This window comes from Hippoglossus hippoglossus, chromosome 13 (genome assembly GCF_009819705.1).
Source record: "Hippoglossus hippoglossus isolate fHipHip1 chromosome 13, fHipHip1.pri, whole genome shotgun sequence".
NCBI classification, from domain to species: domain Eukaryota; kingdom Metazoa; phylum Chordata; class Actinopteri; order Pleuronectiformes; family Pleuronectidae; genus Hippoglossus; species Hippoglossus hippoglossus.
In genome coordinates, this window is record NC_047163.1 from 5455729 (window position 1) to 5477047 (window position 21319).

A 21319-nucleotide genomic window follows, 5' to 3' on the forward strand; every position below is an offset into this window, starting at 1 on the left:
TAATGTTGTCACACAACTTTTATCATTCTGAAACAATTCCAACATGACGAAAACGTATACATGCTTGTTCATGAACTTCATGATATAAAAAGCAAAAAAAAAACAAAAGTATAAGACATTAAGCAACTCGATGAAATTCAGAGGGAGCACTCATTCGTTTAACAAATCGGACACAACCGAGTAAATCAAAAGAGGCTTTGAAATACACGAGTACACACAAACATGGTAAGAAGTAGTGCTGTTATGTCTGTGCGCTATAAACCTACTGCAAACATAAAGATACCACTTACCACCACTTCCCCACAACATCATGGCAGGACAAGGACATTTTTTTTCCACACAAAACGACAGTGTTACAGTTTGTTTTTTTTGTTGGTTTTTTTTTTTGCGAAAAACAGAAAGGCCAAGATGGTCAAGTGTCATGATGTCAGCAGTCGACAACCATCCGTCGTCATAGAAAGGGATTCAAATGAAAAATCTTCCAATCGGGGAACAAAATGTTCATGTGCTCTACATCAAAACTACTAAAAATACTAAATTCTGCGTTAAAAAGTTTTTCCGTATTTTTTTTTTTTGATTGTAACAATGCAGTTCAACACATTTTTTTTGCTGGCCCAGTGATTTACTGCAGTCCTCTGACGACAACAATGACAAACGCAGACGTGTAGAAAGGTTCATAACAGTCTCGGGCCGAATCCCCTCAGTGTGTTAATACTTGTTGTGCCATTCACACTGGCCCACACTCACCTCCTCAATGTCCAGGTTTTTCCTGGATTTGTAAATAAACTCTCCGATCGCTACAAAAACCGAGAGGACTAGTCCGGCGGCGAGCACGATAAAGATTCCTCCTATGTTTTCCACACCGAGGGCACTGGCCTCCTTGCTGTCCTCCTCCGGGCAGCCGTTGCCCCTCCACCACTTCTCCTTCATCATGTGCAGCTTCCCCTCCTCCTGAAGCTGCAGGATGGCGATGGTGACCTTGTCTCTGTACGGGGAGCCTGCAACACACCAGCGACATTAAAACACATTATTTCTGCCATTACAAGCCACCTGCACTTTGTTGTCGGGAGCATTTATTCATTATCGTAGTTAGTGTGTAATTTGCTGCTCGTGTCTCTTACCAATCGGGGTTCCCACCCCGTAGCCCTTTGAATCTATCAAGCCTCCGATCTGTGTGAGGTTGCAGTTGCGCTGGCTGATGTACTCGATGCTGGTGGACTCCATCAGGAGAGCGTAGTCCGTGGTGAGGACCCTCTGAATCCCCTCCCGGTTGTTTTTCACCAGGGCGGTGTTTTTCCTGCTGCTCATGAACGCCCACATCTTCTCATAGGTGGAGATCTTGGATTTCTGTTGAATCAGAACCAGGATTTATGGGAGTTTAGAACAGAACAGATGATGTTGATGTTTCCTAATGTTTCAGAGAGTGAAATATCTGCTGACTGGAGCTATCATCTTGATGCATGGCAGGCGATGGGATGTGCAAATCTGCCAAGTTCATTCTATTCCACTGCATATTCAGATAAACTGGTGCTGCAAGCAAAACAATAAATCATTGAAATCTTTATGAGAAAACTGCCCACGGGTTGTTTTTTTATAGGCTGCATCTATGAGGACGTTTCTAAAATAACCTTTGACCTTCCTCTTTCTTCCTCGAACTCTATTGATACAGCAAATATGCTACTGTAATGACTGGTGGCTGAAGGGTGAAACTTGTCAGGCTAACTGAACTCAGACTTCCTCCTCTTACTGTTGTACCGGGACTTTCCCAGCTCACTGCACAGCAGAGAGAAGGTCACCTTAAAGAAGGTCATGGTGGAGCCGTCTCTCACGGCGCCGTACTCTATTTTGGTTTGCTTGGCCAAGTCGTCCGCGGAGTCGATCGGGGAGTCCATTCTCTCCACAGTGAGGAAGGCAGCCAGGTTGGCGGTGTAGGAGGAGATTATGATCAAAGTAAAGAACCACCAGATTCCACCCACTATCCTGGTGGAGAGGGCCTTGGGCATCAGCTCAGATCCTGTGAGACGACAACACCAGACACATTATGAATTCTGCAAACACATAAATCATGATAATAACGTCTCAGTTGAAGGTGGGAAGGTAAAACAACAGTAAAAACATAATAGAGTTATTATTCCAGTAAGTCCTGTGCAGCCTACCCTGCTGCATCAGAGCTCCAACTCCAAACCAGACACTGTTTATTAGAGTGAAGTTGTTTTCCACCACGTCTGAGTCTGGGTTGCAGGGGTGGGGGTTGTACCACTCGTAGGGGGTGAACCTGAAGGAGAACAATCACAATTGATAGAATTAAACAAATAACCTATGATGATTAGACATTTTTAAGTCTGTGGCAACAGTTTATGATTGTGACCTACACATAACCTCTTTCCAACTCTTTTTAATGATATAATGCGAAATATCGGCTGGTACGAGCCTCTCTCAGACATTCAATATCAGCTTTAATCTTTGAAGATATGAAAACTTTTAATTCAAGGAAAAGGGAAGATTTAAAATTCAGGTTCCATATATTTGGTTGTATTTGTGTTTTGTTTTCATTGATAAAGTTTATGATCAAATATCAAGCTTCGATTCCATTTCATCATCATAAAGACACCGGTAATCATATTCTTTTTAATGGATATATTGGCCAATATATCTGTATCAGAAATTTTTGACAGCCTAATATTGATATCAACATTTTTCCTCAAAAAATCCATGGGGTCTTTTCATTTCTGACCCAAACCAGCGTGCAATGAATCTATTGATCCTTGTTGCAGCCAAATCTGATTGATGATTCATAACTGCACTGAAGAAAATACAATCTTTAACCAAAGTGAAATTCTGCTCATAGTTAATTAATGCTTCTCTGATTGGCACCAGCTATATTAAACACATTCTTTGTTAGCATGTGTGTTGAGCTTATTGTACATAGGAACTGAGTTTATCACCTCAGGAACCAGGGAACAACTTCAAAGTGTAGGAAATGATCATTTGCTGCTAAGTGGCATATTTAGTAAATCTTATTCGTGTGTTTTTTGGTAAAACATTGAACATTTGTGAGTCAAAAGCCGATTGTTTCACTATTTTAACTTTTTCTTTTACCTGGCAATGACAAACAGCACACAGCTGACTCCCAGGCATGCCAGCAGCACATACATCCAGATATCAGGAGAGAGCGGGTTGAGGAAGGAGAACACTCCCGGGTTGGTGCCGTTGGGTTTGTGGTACAGGATGCTGATCCCCAGTGTCATGAAGGGTTTGGAGAAATCTATCACCTTCTCCCTCACATATGTGATGGTGAGAGGGGCCACGGCGAGGTCGGCCACCTGGCGCAGAACAGAATTCACACTCAGACGATGCCGCCACTCGCTCGAAATTACTTTTCCCCTCCCGGTGAAAGCGACCGGTTGCTACTCACGTGATCGATGAGTTCCCGCACCATGCCGTTCCACTCGCCCTTGTCGTTCTGAGCTCCGTATTTGCCGTCTGACACCAGCTTCACCTCGTAGGAGAAGCCCAGAATGTTGGAGAGCTCCTTGAGCAGGTCGAGGCAGTAGCCCTCAAAGCGGTCGTTCCCATACAGCGGCTTATCGGACTTCTTATACATGACGTAAGGGTTTTCCTGCAAAAAGAGAAAGTTCGTTCATTTCAACAAGACACGCCTGATTAAAATCCTGTCCGATAATGACTTTACTGACCAGAATAGTTGTGACAATGAGGGTTCTGTTGGCCATGGAGTCCGTCACATTTGTGGAGGAGTCCTTGTTGCTTTCTGTTAGATTAAGGCCTGTTTGGGAGTTCCACACACCAATCTGTACACAAACAATAAAACTGAATGAACACAATGATCCTGTGAGTCTCAGTCAAATGATCAAGTTAAATAATGCAAAGAAGGGAACAAAAACAAGGAGAAGGAACAAACGTAGACTCGAGAGCAGGGGAGAGAAAACAGGGAGGAAAGGCAAAACACAATATCTTCTCATGTCCAGTGAAGGAATGTTGAACATTTCTTCAAACCAGGGGCGACGTCACAGAGAATTTAATACATTTGTAAATTGTGGCGTTATTCCTTTAGTCTGCCGGGGCAGCCAAAGTACAGACCTTTTTCCACACTTTATTCAGGCGGTTGCTGCCTGCGATTGTCTTGCAGAGATAATAAGAGAGAAAGCATTTTAATCACAGAGCCCCCGAACTTGAAAAGTGCAACAGAGATGGTGAACGTTTTGGCTTCGAGAGCAGCATCATCTTGATAATTAAAGGAACATTCATAATAACAGATACAAAGCAAAAAAGGACACAGAATTCCAAGATATCTCTATTTTTCTGTGAATTGTATTATTTTTTACAGACAATTATCTTTCTGCCACTCTGGAAACACACCAGCAGTGGCCTTGCTTGTCTGTTTTCTTCCTGTGCTCCGTTCAGCGCTACTTGAATGTTCAGACACTAAAGACGCGGGTCACAAAGTTCACCTTCTCCAAGCCGTCCTCCTTGAGGCTGATGACATCTAAATCGAACTCTTTCCGCAGGCCGTCCGTCTTGTTTATAATTATTTGTCCCGTCAAGCCGTTCCACTGTGCCTGTGGCGGGAGAGAGGGCAGATAACACAACCGATGAATCCCACACAGTCAAAGTCACACAGTCGCCTGGAGAAAGTAAAATTAAAACAATTCTAATAAATAAAAGCTGATGAGCCCTCTGTTAACGGTGATAAAAGCTAACTGCATCTTCATGGACATCCTCGGTGGAAATGGGAAGTGGCTGTGATAACAGCAGGGCCTCTGTCTGAGAGGAGAGCAGCGGGTGGGCAGCGGCGCTCAGGGATATTTGAACGCAGCTGATAATGAAGTGAGCTGCAGCTGAATAAGAGTCAGGTTAGATCTGTATTACATGACAGAGGACGCTGAGAGGGGAGATGGTGAAGCTTTGGATCAATAGTCTTCGTTCAGCCTGTGGGGAAACTGAGCGTGAAGCCAAAGGGGCCAATTTGCACAAAAGACAGAACGTAGATCCAAGACCTGAAAACTCATTTCACATCTAAACTGCAGTTTTTTCATGCACCTCAGAAGTAGGTGTAGTTCAGCCACATCTTCACGATTCTGCCTCCACATCACATTCAGAGGAGCCCTGATTAAATCCCGCGCTGATGAAAAGACTTCAGCGCTGTAAACAAAAACTCGCTGCTGGTCCCTCATTAACATATGATCACTGGAAAACTGGGTTACTTTTGATGATCCATACAACTTGTTGTGAGCTGCTTATGTATTCTGCACAAACACGAGTATCGGCTGGTGGAGGAAAGCGGCTCTCACAAGAAACGTGTGGATTTCTGTGAGCGGCTGTAACAGTGACAAACGTAGGGGGAAGTTCTCAAATGTTTTAGAACAAGTAAAAAGACAAAAATGTACTCAAGTTAAGTAACACAATAACCTTTCTACTTGAGTAAAAGTAAGTAAAAATATAAAAAAAACAATATGCACGTGTGATGTAAGTGCATTGTCAAAATTTAGGGGAATATAAAGTACAGATATTTTCTTTTATATGTAGTAGAGTAATACCCGAAAATAAATCGAATCAAATAAAGTACGGATACATGAAAAATGCACTTTACAGTAACAAAGTAAATGTATTTTGTTGCATCCCACCACTGCTTTCTAGTGAGAATCAGCTGAAAGAAAAATCCAAAAACAGTTGTTGTGCTGGAGAGGATCTGTGTGACATGTTTATTTATAAAGAGTCCGTGATGAAGCTCACTCCGGTGCACCTCGCTTCACGTGCACTCTCAGAACCAGAACATGTCGGTGGCACCGTGACACACAGACCAAGAGAAAGAGCCCGAAACACACTGTGTGGGTGACTAAATGGATTTTGAGTCGAGAGGGAAAGGTTCTGTGGAAATTGTATGTGAATAACTGCAATAATTGATCTTATTAAAATCTAAAAATCACAGTAATAAGTTTAGTTTCAACGGGATTAGGCAAAATACTCCAAACTCAATATTCTCTTAAACCTATTTTTGTTAGAAATCAATTTCAGGTGAGAAAAGCAGATGTGACCCCTTTTGTATTTCATCCTCTTCTCCGCGTCCTGAATCAGAAACTTTCTTTCATCAGTCGTCAGGGAAATGAATTCAGTTCAGTCCCCTGGAACCCGAACAAGTCATGAATAAGTGCAACAAGCAAGAAACAATACGACCTGAAGAGCGACGTTAATCTAAACCCACCCTGCCTCTGCGCTGATTCACAAGTTAAAGGTTTGCATCGGAACAAAGAGAAATGCACATCACTATGAGAGTAGTTTTACTTATTGTCATGTGCACAAACACAATATTTAAGTTGGAAGCAGACAACAGCAGGATTTGGAGTTTTTTCAGTGACCGGGTATCGCTCGGTGAAGTTGCTCTTTGATTAGACCGCTTCACACAGTCTTATTGCACACATCTGTGAGACCTACATGACCCGTAAATCCAGATTTATTCCTGTCATTAAGTCTCTTTTTTAAATCCTCACCAATCACAACTGTCTCTGTCTCGACCATGTGTTGGTTTCATTACTGTACACGTAGCGAGGACATGGATCCGCTCGGGATCGGAGAATCCAGATGATGCGGAGGATGAGAGCGAGATTTCCACACAGCAGCGAAACAGCAGTGAAACAGCAGTGAAACTGAGCGTCCATTGACATAAGAGAGGAAAACTGTGAAAAATTTGAAAAACTAATCTCCTTTTCGACCTCCCCCTTCAAGCTTTTACTACACATGCATCTGTGCAATTTAGGGGAGAAAAAGTCAAGAGCACAAAGCTACCAGATTCTTATTTTTTTAAGCTGTGAGGTAAAATTTGTGAAACTCTCACCTTTAGTAGTAAATGTGTGACACATACTTGATTCCTGCAGGAGAATCTATCTTGCAGGCCGAGCCTCAATGTCAGAGGCACTTAGGATAACATATTGGTTTAAAGTCTTACACGGCCACACCGGGTCTTTTGCATGATTTTACCTATTTAACTTTAGATCTTTACAAAAGTCTACTGCTGGGAAGCATATTGTTTTGGATGTTTTCTTTTCTCTTTCTCTCTCTCTTTGTATTTTCTACCATCCAGGCAGCCACATGTTTCCTGTGCAGTGTCCAATTCATTTAGAAGATACTTGTTTTGCTTTAAGTGATGCATCCCAGTAAACACCATGTCTGAGTTCACTGTTCTGTGATTATTGTGCAGAAATTCAGTACAAATTTTTCAAGTCTTCAGTGGAAACATGGAGAATGTGTTACAGGGGTGATGGATAATGTGCGTAAACCACGAATAAAGTAAATACAAACATTTTTAAAAGGGATAACTGATCAAATCTAAGGATTGATAAGATGTTCAGAACTTATTTTGGATATACCTAGTTATAAAATTCTATATTATTTTATTCATACTAATAAAAATTATTTAAATGAATAGAAACCTGTTGTCATGGTTTCTACCAGTTCCCAATATCAGTTTAAATGTTTTGCCTGTTTGCAAACTCTAACTAACTAGATCAGCTGGTAATGTCAAATATTGTGAATATAATATTTGTTTTTAATCGACTTGCATGGAGGAGAACTGGAATATACATCCACCAAGAGCAACACCCTATATGTAGGGTTAGAGTTATGAGTTATCGGTTTCTTCCTTTGCCTGAACCTCACCCTTCCACCTCGTTTCAAGAAAATCAGTGCAGTGGTTTTTGCAAAAACAGAGAAACAGCCATGAAAACCTGCAAACTGCTTGGTGGAGGTCATTGATAAAAAAAACAGCTGCAACATCCTTGAAGAGGATAGAGGATGTTGTATTTATAGAGTGAAAGACTGAACACAGACTAACTGTTAATCTCCAGTGGACAAGAAGCTCATATCTGGTGCTTTGGTGTGTTTGTGTACAGAAAAAAATGCTGATCGGAAGTCTAATTATAGAAAAATATCTGCTGAGGCCGTGCGTCTGTAAAGTTCATTTACTCCCACTCTGCTCTGTGGTGCTCTCGCCTGGCATCGCCCCCGTGTCCTTCAATATTCTGTCCCCACTCACAACTGAGAAGCTCATTCGTCAAAGAAACATCTAATTAGAGAGCGCAGGATAACAAGAGAGACTATTATTAACCCAGACGGTGACGTTTGAGTTTCTCCATGACTCATTCAAGTTGAACTAAAATAACTTGATATTGGATTTAAAGGCCCTGTTCCAGTAGGTTTATATAGAAGTAACTGTAAGGGGTGATGAAGGTAAAATACCCTGGATATGTGTGCGGCCATCTTGCACTTTTGACGTTACTTGGAATTTAACTGACTAAAGCCAGTCAAGAATATTTCACCTTTTCACCCCGAAAAGCTTGTTGCAATTTTTTTCCGAGAAGTCACTTTTTATTTCATCAGCTCATATAGTTTTGTTCCAGAACTAATCTTTTATTTTTTAACTAAAGCCATGTCTTTGAGGTTTACCAGGGGGTTGCATCTTGTGCTGAATCCTCTGAGGTTACGGACACTCGATTGATCCTGGACAACATTGTTGCTGTGCAGTCATTTGTGCAGTTTCTCCTTTTGCATCATCCACAAGATGTGCGCTCCTCTTTCTCCCAGGCCATTTTCCATTTTCTAGTTTTCCTGTACAGACCAAACTGTTGATTTCAGCCCCAAACGTTTGATATCTGATACTCTCTCTATCTTTACTCCTTATATCAACATGCAAACAACTTGTCCTCAATCCAACCGGCAGCTCTCGTCTCTCGGTCAGAGCCATGTACGACACGCATATGGAACCAACACACTAATATGAAACATGGCACTTTATTTTATTTTAACCTGAATATATTGAAACACAAAGCGTCAAGAACAAAATCTTGATGCTTATGGTCTGAACATTATCTCATAAAGAGCTGAGAAAAAACACTTCTACAATTAAACTGGGATAATTAACCCTGAACAGAGAGTGACAGTGTTTGCTTTTAAATCTGTTTCTGTTTCTGTTTCATTATGTTCTCGTTCCATCTGCTCTCAGATCAATAGTTCATATTAGGTCATTTTTAATAACCTAAGATTTATACACAGGATACTTAGTATATCACCATTTCATACTTAAAAAAGTGAAGCTGTGAAATTTCAACAAAACATACTTCGTTTGGGGCAATGAATTCTGTCTAAAATCATTCTTGTCCTGTTTGCATGAAATATTCGTACAGATCTATAACGTTATGAATAAGGCTGCAGATCTCAGTGGACAGCTGTCATCAGTAACCCACGAGTCTGAGAAACCTCCGACACATTTAAATATGTCACAAACACGCTCAACACATCGGATCTAACTCCATTGTTTCTGCTCTTGCACCCAAACAAATGAAACAGAGGCAGCAGGCTGTGATGGATGGATGGATGGATGGATGGATGGATGGATGGATGGATGGATGGATGGATGGATGGATGGATGGATGGATGGATGGGTGGATGGATGGATGGATGGATGGATGGATGGGTGGCTGGAGGGGGAGTGGAGGGTGTCACACATTCATAAACCCCACTCACGTCTTTCAGCATGTTCATGAAGCGTGATCCAAAGCGCCAGGGCTTGTGTCTGTGGCACTGGAGGGAGCTGACGGTGAGCTGGGCGGCGCGCTGCGAGGCGGAGGCCACCATGTAGACGGCATCGAACATCAGAGCCGCTTCGGTCTGCAAGGAAACAAACCATTGTCAAATCAGGGCTGTGGATGTACAGTGCTACTTGTAGAAACTGCATGGAGAGCAATCACACAGGCCACCACACAATCAGCCACAGTGAGCAGAGCCATTTAATCCAAAGTACCTTTCTGATGTGACACAATCAGACACACACACACACATGGTGGGTTGTTGCCTTTTATACTCAAGTGTGCGATTAAATCCCATTTGAAGCTTTTTGAAATAAGCAACATGTTAATACATTTTGTCTGATAGAGAGTATTTCAGTTTTTGTGAATAAAATATTACACGGGAGATCAATTTGAATAATTTCCCACTGATTGTTAGATGTTTTACAGAGAAATTATGTTTATTCCTTTACTCTTTTAAAACACGTGTTAAAAACTGAATGTTTAATGACTGGGAAAAGGAACAACGTCTGTAGAGGCACTGGAAATATTGATATTTTTAAATGGAGGTCTAGTTTTTATGTAATGATCTTTTACTTTAATAGGTTTATATCTATTATAGCTTTTATTTTAACATTCTTTTACTGTTGTCTTTTCTATAATTGATTGCTTTGGTCTACATTAGTCTATAAATCTGACTGTTTTCAACTAATATTTAATTCATTTTTAACATCCTATGTTTTTGTCAGTCCCCCCTAAAGAACATTGAATTGCATTTGATTTGTTTGAACGGGGCTGTTTTTATTAAGTTTGATGGATCGATGTTGGCTGCAGTACATAAGGACAGTCACGTCAACATCAGTGAGGCTATCGTTAGCATTGCTGCTCCTATTGGTAGATCGTACACCTCCGCCTTTAAATTCACTAGATCTGGATTTTTATAAAGATCTGCACCATAATTCACACATTCCTAATTATCAGCCCTATTAATATGCCTGATTATTTGTTTCACCAAGATCCATGAATTTTTCTCTGAGAAATTAGCGAAAGTGTTAAAAAAAAGGCCCCATTCCTGGATCTGCCCCCTGATCCGCATCATGTTTAATGGTTTCTTCTGACCCATACCGCAACCGTCCACCAGGTTTCGTGATGATCCATCTCCATCCAGAAGCTATTGCATAATCTTGCTCACAAACAAACGGACAGGGGTGAAAACATCAAAAGCTGTAAGGTGAGCTCACTGTCATCATCCCCTCCGTCATTCCAGTCTCAGCTTTGGAGGGAGCCTGCAGCCGCTCCATGGCCCACCTCTCCACCACTGAGGCCACCTGGGGGCTGTCGATGTTGAGCAGCCTGAACCCCGTCATGTTGACGCCGCTGTAGCGGTACGGCTCCAGGTCGAGGGCGAACAGGTCCTGAAGAGGAAGAAACATCAGGGCAGAGTTAACGCTTTCAAACAGACGTTAAAGAGGATGTGACTTATTCAGCAAGGGTAAAGGGACCGTTGATTAAAATGGTGAAATGATATTTACAGTATAATACCGCGGAATTATGCCAAGGACACTGAAGACGTCCAGCAATCTTATTATAAAACTGTTTGAATTCATCTGCACGAGTTTAATCTGGCAACAGAATCTCTAGGTGAACACAGACTTTCACAGGATGAAAGGAAACTTAATGGAACAAAGTCAAAGTCCCGTTGTACACATGGACAAACAAAACAACCTTCATGTGAAAAAGAGAGGAAAGGAGATTTTCTTTACCAGTGTGGTGAAGAAGAAGTGATAATATTCAGTCATCATCCCCATGGACAAGATCTGAAAAAGATGAAAGAGGAAACAGAGTTTTTCCTTCATTTGTAGATTCACACATTTTCGCTCGAGCCAGGAAAAATATTTCTTCCATTCACGCCACTCAGCCAAATGTATATTTATACCCTGGGGCTCGTCATCTAATTTGATTTCATTCGTTTTTCTGAATTTGCTCATTACGTATTGTTTGCATGGTTTTCACATTGACAATTTGCTCGTGGATAGTTTCGCGTCCAATTAATCTTCTGTCGCGTTTGGTTCTGAATGTTTACGTGTGGCTCAGAAATAGGCTCGGCTTGGATTTGGAAATGAACATAGGATTTCTGACGGGGATGGAATTTGACTAATCTTACACATGGTAAACATTAAACCAGCAAGCAATGAAGGAATGGGGCGAAAAGCAAATGGAGCAATAATTCAACTGGATTTTACAAGTTAAAAGTGTGTTTCAGACAGAATATTGGATTTTAGGTTTGAACTTATGAGCTAAACACTTTGACCTCTGTACAGTTTGATGTATCTGCAGTTTACCTGCTTGAGAACATCAGCTGATGTTTGGTAAGAGCAGTCGAATATGACGTAGAACTCCTTCCCCTTCTTCATCTCTTTGAGCAGAGGGCGGGCGTCTTTACTTCCTGTTGGCAGCTGGCGGATCTTGATCTTGATGCTGTATCTGGACGGAGCTTTGATCAACTCTTGCAAACGAATCAGTCCTTCGATTGAAATAGAAGAAAGAACATTATGAGACTCAACAGTCACATATTTCAAAACAAACCCGCAGTCTGTAGGTATTTAACCGTAACATATTCCACATATCTCGTCAATAGTTCAGTTTAATTTGATCTGCAGTTCGTCATTGTGACCACTAGGCGGCAGTGAAACCTTCAATAGAAATCATTGCGTTAATCAAGATTTAGCGCAGGCTTGTCTTGGGTGTATTTATCGTTGAAAACCAGTGATACAAACCCTTTTAAAAATGTATATTCAAGAGTACACTTCATTACATGTTTCTAATAAATTCTGATTGGTCCGTTTATTTTGAAAATACTAACGGGATGTTTAAGATTGTTCGTAATGATGCTAACTTGAGTAATTTATTTTAACAGTTCCTCTGAGTGACCACTGGAGGGCACTAAACACAAACACATTAAGAAATACAACAGTAATTTCCACAAACGAAAAGAGAACGAGTCAGTTAAATAACTAGCAGCTAGCATCAGTTGGCTACAACCACATGAACAGTATATTCACACAGCGAGGTCATTTCATGTGCTGATGGCAAAAACTCATGGGAGAAGCAGTTGTTGAGTTTTTCTTGGCTGCAAACTCGTCCTTATAAATGATGTGCTCTGATCTCTCTGATCCCCCCCCCGACTCCTGATCACCTAACTTTGGTAACATTGAACACACAATTCAACTTAACTAATTACTCCTGATGCTGCAGTGTTTATATTGACAGTATAACACATTTAACTTCCACTAGTGAAGCTGGAAAACAACATGAGCACCGTTTCTCTGTGAACTGTATTCAACCAAAGTCTCCTACACAAAAACTGTGTTAGACAAAATCTCTCTTAATGACCATAAGTGACAAATTCCATTCATATCTATTTTAATGCAGTCAAACATGTGATGATTTGAACTGGACTTAAACCTGCAAAAGGTTGAAATTTACTATAAAGCTGCTGCCTTAGTTAAAACTAGGGGTACCTAATAAACTGACTGCTGACTGTACAGTATACATACATGCCAGCTCGTTGCCACTTTTAAACATTTCGTCTTGTGTCTGTGTTTAAGCATTAAAGTGCTTGTTTTTCTTGCTTTGCTGTAGCTGCAGCACACAAACGCTGATGAGGTGCTTTTTTTTTTTTTACTGCTGCTCTGATATTTGAAATTTCCCTCTGGGACCAACACCCCCATTTCTCATCTTCACTCACCAGTTGCGTCCTCGTACACCACAGTGACCGTCTTCCACTTGTAGTACTGCACTATGTCCAACACGGAGCGGCTTATGGACGCGTACTCCGGGTAGAGGTTGATGTAGAAGCTGTCTCGGTTGTCCACCGACGGGTGTTTCCATCGTGTCTGGATGTGAGGGACTTCCAGGGCGTTGCAAATGGACTGGACCGCGCTGACGGAGGAGCTGTGCGAGGGGCCAAACACGGCCCCGACGCCCAACGCCAACTGGTCGCAGGCTGCAGAAACACAAAGTGACAAGATGGGGAGAAAATGACAAATGACCAACAACAGCACCGACACTGGAGCCAGCAACAATCTTCTTTTTATTGATTCTTCTACACGTCAGGTTAGATGAGGTGACGCTTACCTCTCCTCGAGGCCTCGAAGCTGTCGAATAGGTTTATTCTCTGGATGTCATAGGTCAACGTGGTGTTTGGCATTAAGGTCCGGTTCCTGTTTATGTTGGTCACAGCAAATTTAAAGGCCAGCTCTTCAACACTTATGGGCTCGTTTTCAAGTGTCTCGAAGATGCCGCCTGTGGGAAGAGGAGACACGGGGACGGAGAGAGGATTAGACAGTGAACTCGGTGGAGCGATCACGGCCTGACAGTTCCCTTAAATTCAATCTAGATGCACCAAATTTCACACTCTTATAGATAATAGTTCCCTAAATGTTCCTAGTTTTCTTTTCATCAAGATCTATGAGTCTGTTGGATCTCTCAAAGTTAAAGAACGTTCCTCGATCCGCCGTCTGTTTGGGAGGAACCAGAATTTAACGGGCTCTTCCCTGATCCTTTGTGGAAATCCGTTCCGTTGTATTTTCTTAATCTTGCTGACAAAAAGAAAACAAACAAACCAACCAACCAACAAATGGACAGAGATGAAAACACAACATTCTTTGCGGAGGTAATTTATTATTGTTATAGTCATTCACCTCCATTATTAGCATTTTTTCTTAAAGTTTGAAGGTTAACATCGGAAGTCTGAATTCGTCCAGTTGCATAATTTGGACCGATTGTCTTGTGTCCTTCCATCACATAATACTAATAAAGGACTGAGGCTGAGACGACAGGATTTAATCTCCTTCGCAGAAAAGCTTTACGGACTTCGCTCTATTGACATGGCCTAATTTTCAACTCGCTGACAGAACAGCTTTTATAAAAGTGCGGAACGATTTAGTTTGGGAAAACATTCAGTTCATTACAGCTCCGCAGTTAATGCATCCGGGCAGTTTCTGTACCCGGTGATGAATCATCGTCCCAGACATTCAAATCCTTTTTCTGTCCTTTTAATGTCAAAACAGTAATTCACTGCCGCTCTGCATTGATTCACCTCATATTTGCAATCTTTTTAAATTTGCTGCTCCGGACAACAGTCGCCTTTGATGGAATCGTACTTGAATGTGCGGCTACCAGCTCACGATTTATAGCATCACAAAGACAAGCTCCAAAACATAATGTAATTTAGTGTAAAGAGGTTAAGGACTAAGTGTTTCTGCTGCGACTGCCAGGACTCTCTGGCAGTGAAACCACTGTCTTGACTTAAAACACACACTCACAAATACTTAACTCTCTGAATACCTGTTGTCTTTTTAGCTTATGCACTTATTATTTACTTATTTATTAATTATTAGAGTAAATCTGAAGTAGATCAATTGTGTGTTAAACTGTTTTGCTGTAGTTGCTTTTGTTTTATTGCTTTTGATGCAATAATTATTGATATTGATCATTTTTATTAGTTAGATTATTTTACTTATCAAACTTATAACATTAGCTATAAAGTCTTTTTTTCTATTTGGATTGTATTGATTAATTGTTACGACTAAAGACTCTTATTTGACTCTAGGTCAAAGCAGGGCAATAAAACAATATCAACACTTATAAAATTATCACAATATAATTTGAATCAATAGCAACATAACAGAAGTCTAATATATATCAATATATTGCTTATGCCTTCTACAAGCACAGGGAGGATCTATAACACATAATTGATCCACCTCAGATCTGCAGAATTATTTGTTGTGTAAACCTCAACCTTTATTAACCGTTATTAAATTCAAAATTATAAAACGACAAATGATATAACATTTGTCGTGACAACTATCAATATCAACTGATTTGTTTTTGTCTATCTTTTATCTTTGGCTGTATCGCACGGCCCTCATGTCAAAGCAAAGCGAAGCTACAGTCACGTGGATTAACACAGAGCCAGTGTTGACATGTAGAAACTGTATCATAAAGACTGAGCATCATTTTCCATTTACTAAAACCTACTTAATCATCACGCATGCAACAGGGATTTCTACATTATGTCTGTCCAGTCATTATTTTAAGTACTTTTCATAACCAAAACAAAGTTTAATCACATTTACATTCAGACCCGGGACTAATAATCATGATTAATTGATTGACACTTTTAAAAATGTCTGAAATATGACAATGAAAAGTTTCCAGAGCTGAAAGTGAGGCCTTAGTTAGTCTGATAAACAGTAACGAGAGGAAAGTGTCAAATCTTATATTTTCTTCATGAAGTTTCAGCACGTAATTGGCTATAAAACTGATTATTAACTGGTCAATTGATCAACTAGTAGCTTCAGCTATAGGGGACGGACAATACAGCCACAAATGATGCAGATCAGTTGATATTAAATGTCACAATGTTATTTCTTTTAAATTTAAAAACTGATTTTTTTCTCCTCAGTGAAGGTTGAGATTATCAATACAATCTATTAATTATGTATTATGCCTCCTCAGTGTACTAATACAATGCATAATCAATATACTGATATATATATATATTGGACTTTTTTTTATATCTTGCAATAATTATAGATTTTGTTTTATTGCTCAGCCTTATTTTCAGCTTAAGATTTCAAATTGTCTGTTTCAGAAAAATGTTAATGAAGTACAAATATTGGACAAATTCAAAAGGCACCAAATGCAAAAACCAAAGTACTGTCAAAATTGAATGCCAAGATAAATTTCTCTTTTACACACAATCACTTTGCAGCTGGATGTGTGTGCCAGGAGGGGAGGAGGAGGAGGAGGAGGAGGAGGAGGAGGAGGAGGAGGAGGAGGAGGAGGAGGAAGAGGGAGGAGTCGAGAAGATCATTCTGAAAACCATCCAACTCTTAATCCACCACCGTGGCTGCTCCAGAAAGATGACAGGTCTAGCATGCCACGGCTTCATGGCAATATGGCCGTATATTACTCACGGCCCAGGCATGAAGCCCTGCATACAGTGCTTTTATGTTTCAGTTACATAAAGCGCAGCATGAAAAACATTAGGATTAAGGCCAGAAAAGAAGCCGCTGGATTGTCACTGGATTGTCACCCCCTGCAGAGGGGTGGGCAGAGTCGTGTGAGATTCACTGTCTTTATCCCTGCTGACAAATGCCACTGCACGTCCAGTCCACTCAAGCCTTTCAAATGTAAATCATCCAAAACATCTGGGCCTTCGCTGATAGGATTTCTGAAATAATACATTCAGGGCGAGATGCATGTTGTCACTGTACATTAACGAGCGCGTGACGTAACGAGAGATTTTTAAAGTTTGCCACATTCACGTGGTTTTTCAAAGAGAGGCAGAGAGGACGGTTAAAGGCTCGTCCATTTTCAGAATTATAAATCAATAATTACATGAACCGTGAACTCCCGTCATAAAGACGCCAATTCAATGTCGCAATAGTTTGCAAATGACCTCGCCTCAACGCCGAGGCTGCAGATGGCCATAGGTCACTGCTCTCCCGAACGGTCTTTGAAGAATTGCCTGTGAAATTGTGATTGATTTGGGAGCAGGAAAGGCCTTTAAAAAGCTCTCCCCCGAGGCCTTGATTGTGAATGACCTTTTTCTTTGGAGTAGCATCGCCTCAAACCCCAAACTGAGAGAGCTTTGTCTGGACTCCCTGGTCACTAAAAGCATGCTTGAAAGTGCCAATCCTAATTATGGTTAGCGAGCCGCAGCGAGCAGCTGCTGGGACCTGTTAAAAGTCCTTAATTCTGTCGAGTATGAAATTATCCGGCAAACATATACATCAACCCTCTCTAAATTTAGCAAAATAATACATTCTGTAATAGCACCTTTATCGTGACTTTCCTCCAGGGTGTTTTTAAACATGAAAAGTAGATTTTTAAAGTGCAGCACAGACCTTATTAAGGATTCAGCGACAAAAATAATTCGAGTGGCAGCATCACAGCATCATTTCCGATCACTGATTTTGTTTTTCTCACACTCGGCTGCAAAATAACACAATTGTGCGAGAGGCAAAAAAAAATAGCTGCATGATTTTCTGATTCACATGTTTTTCTGCAGATGACCTCGAATCACACAGGCGTCCTAATGACCTGGTGCAAACACTTAAAAGTGAGGCAAATGTTCTATATGAATCTGCAAAGTCTATTAATAAAACTAATGCAAATGACGATAACATTGTTAAGAGAAAAAATAATTTGAGAAGCTCATCTGCTGAAATAACACGACAGAAAATGAGCTTATAAATTCAGCTTTTATCTGAGGTTTTTAATTTTATGTTGATATGACATTGCAGCCCAGTCTGTTTAATTTGTTTGGATAAATAAATGTAACCTCATTAAAAGTCCTACAATAGGTCATAGATAAAATATTGTTATTTCATTAGCTCTCAAGCTGAAGCAAAATCTCAGTGAGAGTGTTTGATGTGGCTTTTATATTTAAAGTGACCTAGATGAACAATTTACGCTCATAACTTTCATTGTCAGCAGAAGAAAAACACAATAATGATTTTATTGCATTGTTCACTTATTTATTCCCCCCCTTTGAATCGTGCTTGACAGGCACAACTCACAATGAGAGGAAACACATTCATCTCCCCTCATTTCCACTTGAGATAAGATCTTAACTTTCTGCTTAAAGTATAATGAGTTTCTTGATTTCCAGAGAGCGACACGGTGCGGTGACGGCTTGTTTGTCTGCAGTTGAGCCTCAAGAAATCGCCGACAGAAAATACTTATATCGTTTAAAAGTAACTGAAATCTTTTGAACAATGCACATTATTGATATGCAGTACCTGGGGTGGATATACACTAAATCAGGAAATTAGTCATTCGTATGTTAGCTTAGTTATTGTGCATCAGAGAGTTATGTTAATCTCAACTGACTCTGTAAATACCACAGTCATGACCACCATCAACCATCCAGACGTCTGTAGTGAAGCAGAAACACTACGTCACCTCATTTTGGTCAAATTGATTCAAATTAGTTCACGTGGTTGAAAACCGAGGCAGGAAAATCATGGTCTTATCTCTACAGGCATTTTCAATTAAAAGACCTCACACATGCACACATCACCAGAAAATAATTAGGTACTACGCCGGGCTCCGACAATTACGGTCCAATTAGACTGGGTCAACATGGACGTCCGGAGCCGTGTTGAACGCTTTCCTCCGTCTTTCAGTCAGACATTTCCAAGTTGTACAAACGAATCGCAGAATCGTCTCTGATACGTGGAATTTAACCAGCAGCTTCAATAAAGTACCGCTGAAACAATATTTCACCTCTGGCTCCTGCGGTGGATCCAAACAGGCACAAATGTTAAGAGACAATAGATTTATCAGCCAGTATTAATTGTTTTACACAGAAAATGTGTGTTTGATGTGGATCCCCAAATACAAACCGACAAGAACTTTTTACAGTTAAATAAATGTCTCTGGTCAACAAACTATGTGATGAGGACACATATTTTTGGCTTATTACTTGTTGATCACCATATTTAAATTATCTGTCTTGCTCTACTTCAGATAACCTTCAAAAACCAAAGGTTTACATTTGAAACTTAAAGCAACACTTCAACTTCAACATGAGTGTGATGGTGCATTGACATAGGGAGAATGTTTTCATTCCCACTCCGGCTCTATGTTATACATCTTTTACACCAAAATTTGCATGTATACATGTTTTTCTTTTTTTACATAGACGAACCGAAAACCAAGCCACTCTCTCACCTCGCCGTCTTGCCAACATAATGAGTTCACCCGGAGTTGTGTTACCATCGCTGCCGATCTGAGCCGGAGACGATTAAAAACCGTGTCTACTGAGCCATTTGACCCGGGAGTTTAATGCCAATTGAATCCATTCCCATTGCAGACAAAAGCCAGATGTTTGTTTTTTTGACCGGTGGAAAGGGGGTTTAACGTTGGTGATGGGGTTCCAGCAAGTTCAAGAGTAATGCTGAGCAGTAGACCAGTTGAAAAGACTTTGAAGTCTGGTTAAAAAACAGCGTTTATCTCCAATATTCAGAGAGGAAACTTTTAATATATCAAAAATTCAAAACAGAGTTTGGTGTATTTTTTATCGAAGGCAGCTCCTCTGGTTCAGGAAGCTGAGGATCATGGGTAATATCGACCGTTCAGTTGTGTTTGGGCAACACAGTCAATACGTTGATGGACTCGACATGAAAACCACTTCATCAGCACGTGTGGCTGCAGAGGGCGCTGTTGCTCAGTAAACGTTACATAGTGTTGCTTTAATGTCCCCACTTATCTCAGGTACATGCCTCCACTCTGATGTTGGAGAAATAGTTTTAAAATTAAACCACGATTAGGATATATATAGTAAATAGATACATAAATCCTGTATGTACAAACTTGCATGGGATCAGTTTTCAAGTGATGCAGATAAAACAGGGAGTAAGAATCTCACACTTTGTGTTTGCAGATGACACGAGGATCAATGCACTCACTCAATAGACTATTTATAAGCAAATGCACAAGTCAGAGCTGCCTCCGATAATTCATACTTTAGTAATCACAAGTTTGAACTCGGAGGTGCTGGTAAAATTATAAAAACTGAAATTCATCCATACTCAATCCTCACACATAAAAATAAAATCTATGCAATTTAAAAACCCAGCTTTCTTTTGCGAGGAGAAGCTTTGTTTTTCAATATATTTTATCACAGCTTCACGATTAATGCAACCGCTGAAGAAAAGACAAACGAAAACTATTGCCATAGTCGCCATTAATTACTTTCCAATATAATTTTCAGGATCACTGAGCTTCCATCTAATCTTTAATAGGCCAGACAATGCTGTGGGGTGATGCATGCTGGGAGGTCACAAAAACAAAAGCTTCTGCTCGCGCTGCAAGCAAATTCTGATAAACCCCCGAGGCAATGCTTTTTTTATTATTTTTTTTTAGACTTCTGTTCCTCTGCCTCTTAGAGCACAGAGGAAAAAAACAATCAGATCTATTTAGCGTTTAAACCCAAAGTTCAAATCAAGAAAACGATCCTGATTCTCATCTGTGAATTTTCTGTGACTCTGCTATTATCACATGAAGGGGGCTCTTTTAAAGCAGAGGAACACAATGACGTAGTGTTTTGCCGTCTCCCCTCTCTCCGAATCCTGGACCGGTTCCCAGTGAGAACCCCCCCCCCCCGCCCCCGCCCCCTCCACCAGCACCACCACCAGCACCACCACTCCACCCTGGGCCCATGCCAGACTGTGAATGAATAAGGGGGCCCTAACCCGTCTACTATCTTCGTTTGATGTGGGTAAACTGAGGTTTCTCTGTTTGTTGGGCGGCTGCTTGTGACCCACCACCAAAACATTTAAACTGAAAGATAGATAAATCTGCATCGATATATATCTTTAAAAAACTGCTGTGCAAATCAAATCAGATTTTACCAATACATCAAACCTGCAAGCAAACAGGAAATTGACCAACAGCAAAATAAAGTGGAGGCCGAGTCGCAAGCTGCTGCGTCTCCGTGCTCTCCCCAATGATGAGATTTGGTCGCGGCCTAAGTACCATATTTGGGGGAAAGAGACTTTCTGCATAAAGAAGATTAGTGTTAGTTGTTTAAGGGCTTGGAGAAGGAGATTTACCATTATTACCAACCCCAGTGGGGGAAAAAGAGTGAATACAATCTGATGCCAACACTTGCCAGGACAGAGAAATGTTAATTGAACGGAGCCACACACCATATGGGAGAGATT

The 21319-nt window shown here is 40.7% G+C and overlaps 2 protein-coding genes across 4 annotated transcripts in view; both read right to left on the bottom strand.

Moving 5' to 3' along the window:
* LOC117772354 (glutamate receptor ionotropic, kainate 1) overlaps positions 1-21319 on the bottom strand; it is a 23359-nt gene continuing 2040 nt past the window's right edge. The window contains exons 2-16 of one of the 3 annotated variants that reach the window (XM_034603420.1): positions 13713-13880; positions 13324-13581; positions 11918-12099; positions 11339-11392; positions 10817-10990; positions 9535-9678; positions 4470-4577; positions 4099-4140; positions 3696-3809; positions 3416-3619; positions 3100-3323; positions 2157-2275; positions 1797-2014; positions 1122-1347; positions 1-998 (exon numbers count right to left, since the gene is read on the bottom strand). In XM_034603420.1, the coding sequence (XP_034459311.1) occupies positions 709-998; positions 1122-1347; positions 1797-2014; positions 2157-2275; positions 3100-3323; positions 3416-3619; positions 3696-3809; positions 4099-4140; positions 4470-4577; positions 9535-9678; positions 10817-10990; positions 11339-11392; positions 11918-12099; positions 13324-13581; positions 13713-13880 (2525 nt within the window). In that variant the 3' untranslated portion in view covers positions 1-708. Of the gene's footprint in view, positions 999-1121; positions 1348-1796; positions 2113-2150; positions 2276-3099; positions 3324-3415; positions 3620-3695; positions 3810-4098; positions 4141-4469; positions 4578-9534; positions 9679-10816; positions 10991-11338; positions 11393-11917; positions 12100-13323; positions 13582-13712; positions 13881-21319 lie in introns of those variants that run through there. The other 2 variants (XM_034603421.1, XM_034603423.1) reach the window with 2 other exon arrangements.
* LOC117772361 (claudin-17-like) overlaps positions 17370-21319 on the bottom strand; it is a 17354-nt gene continuing 13404 nt past the window's right edge. The window contains exon 2 of the transcript XR_004615764.1: positions 17370-17389. The gene's annotated coding sequence lies outside the window, so the exon portion shown is untranslated. The remainder of the gene's footprint in view (positions 17390-21319) is intronic.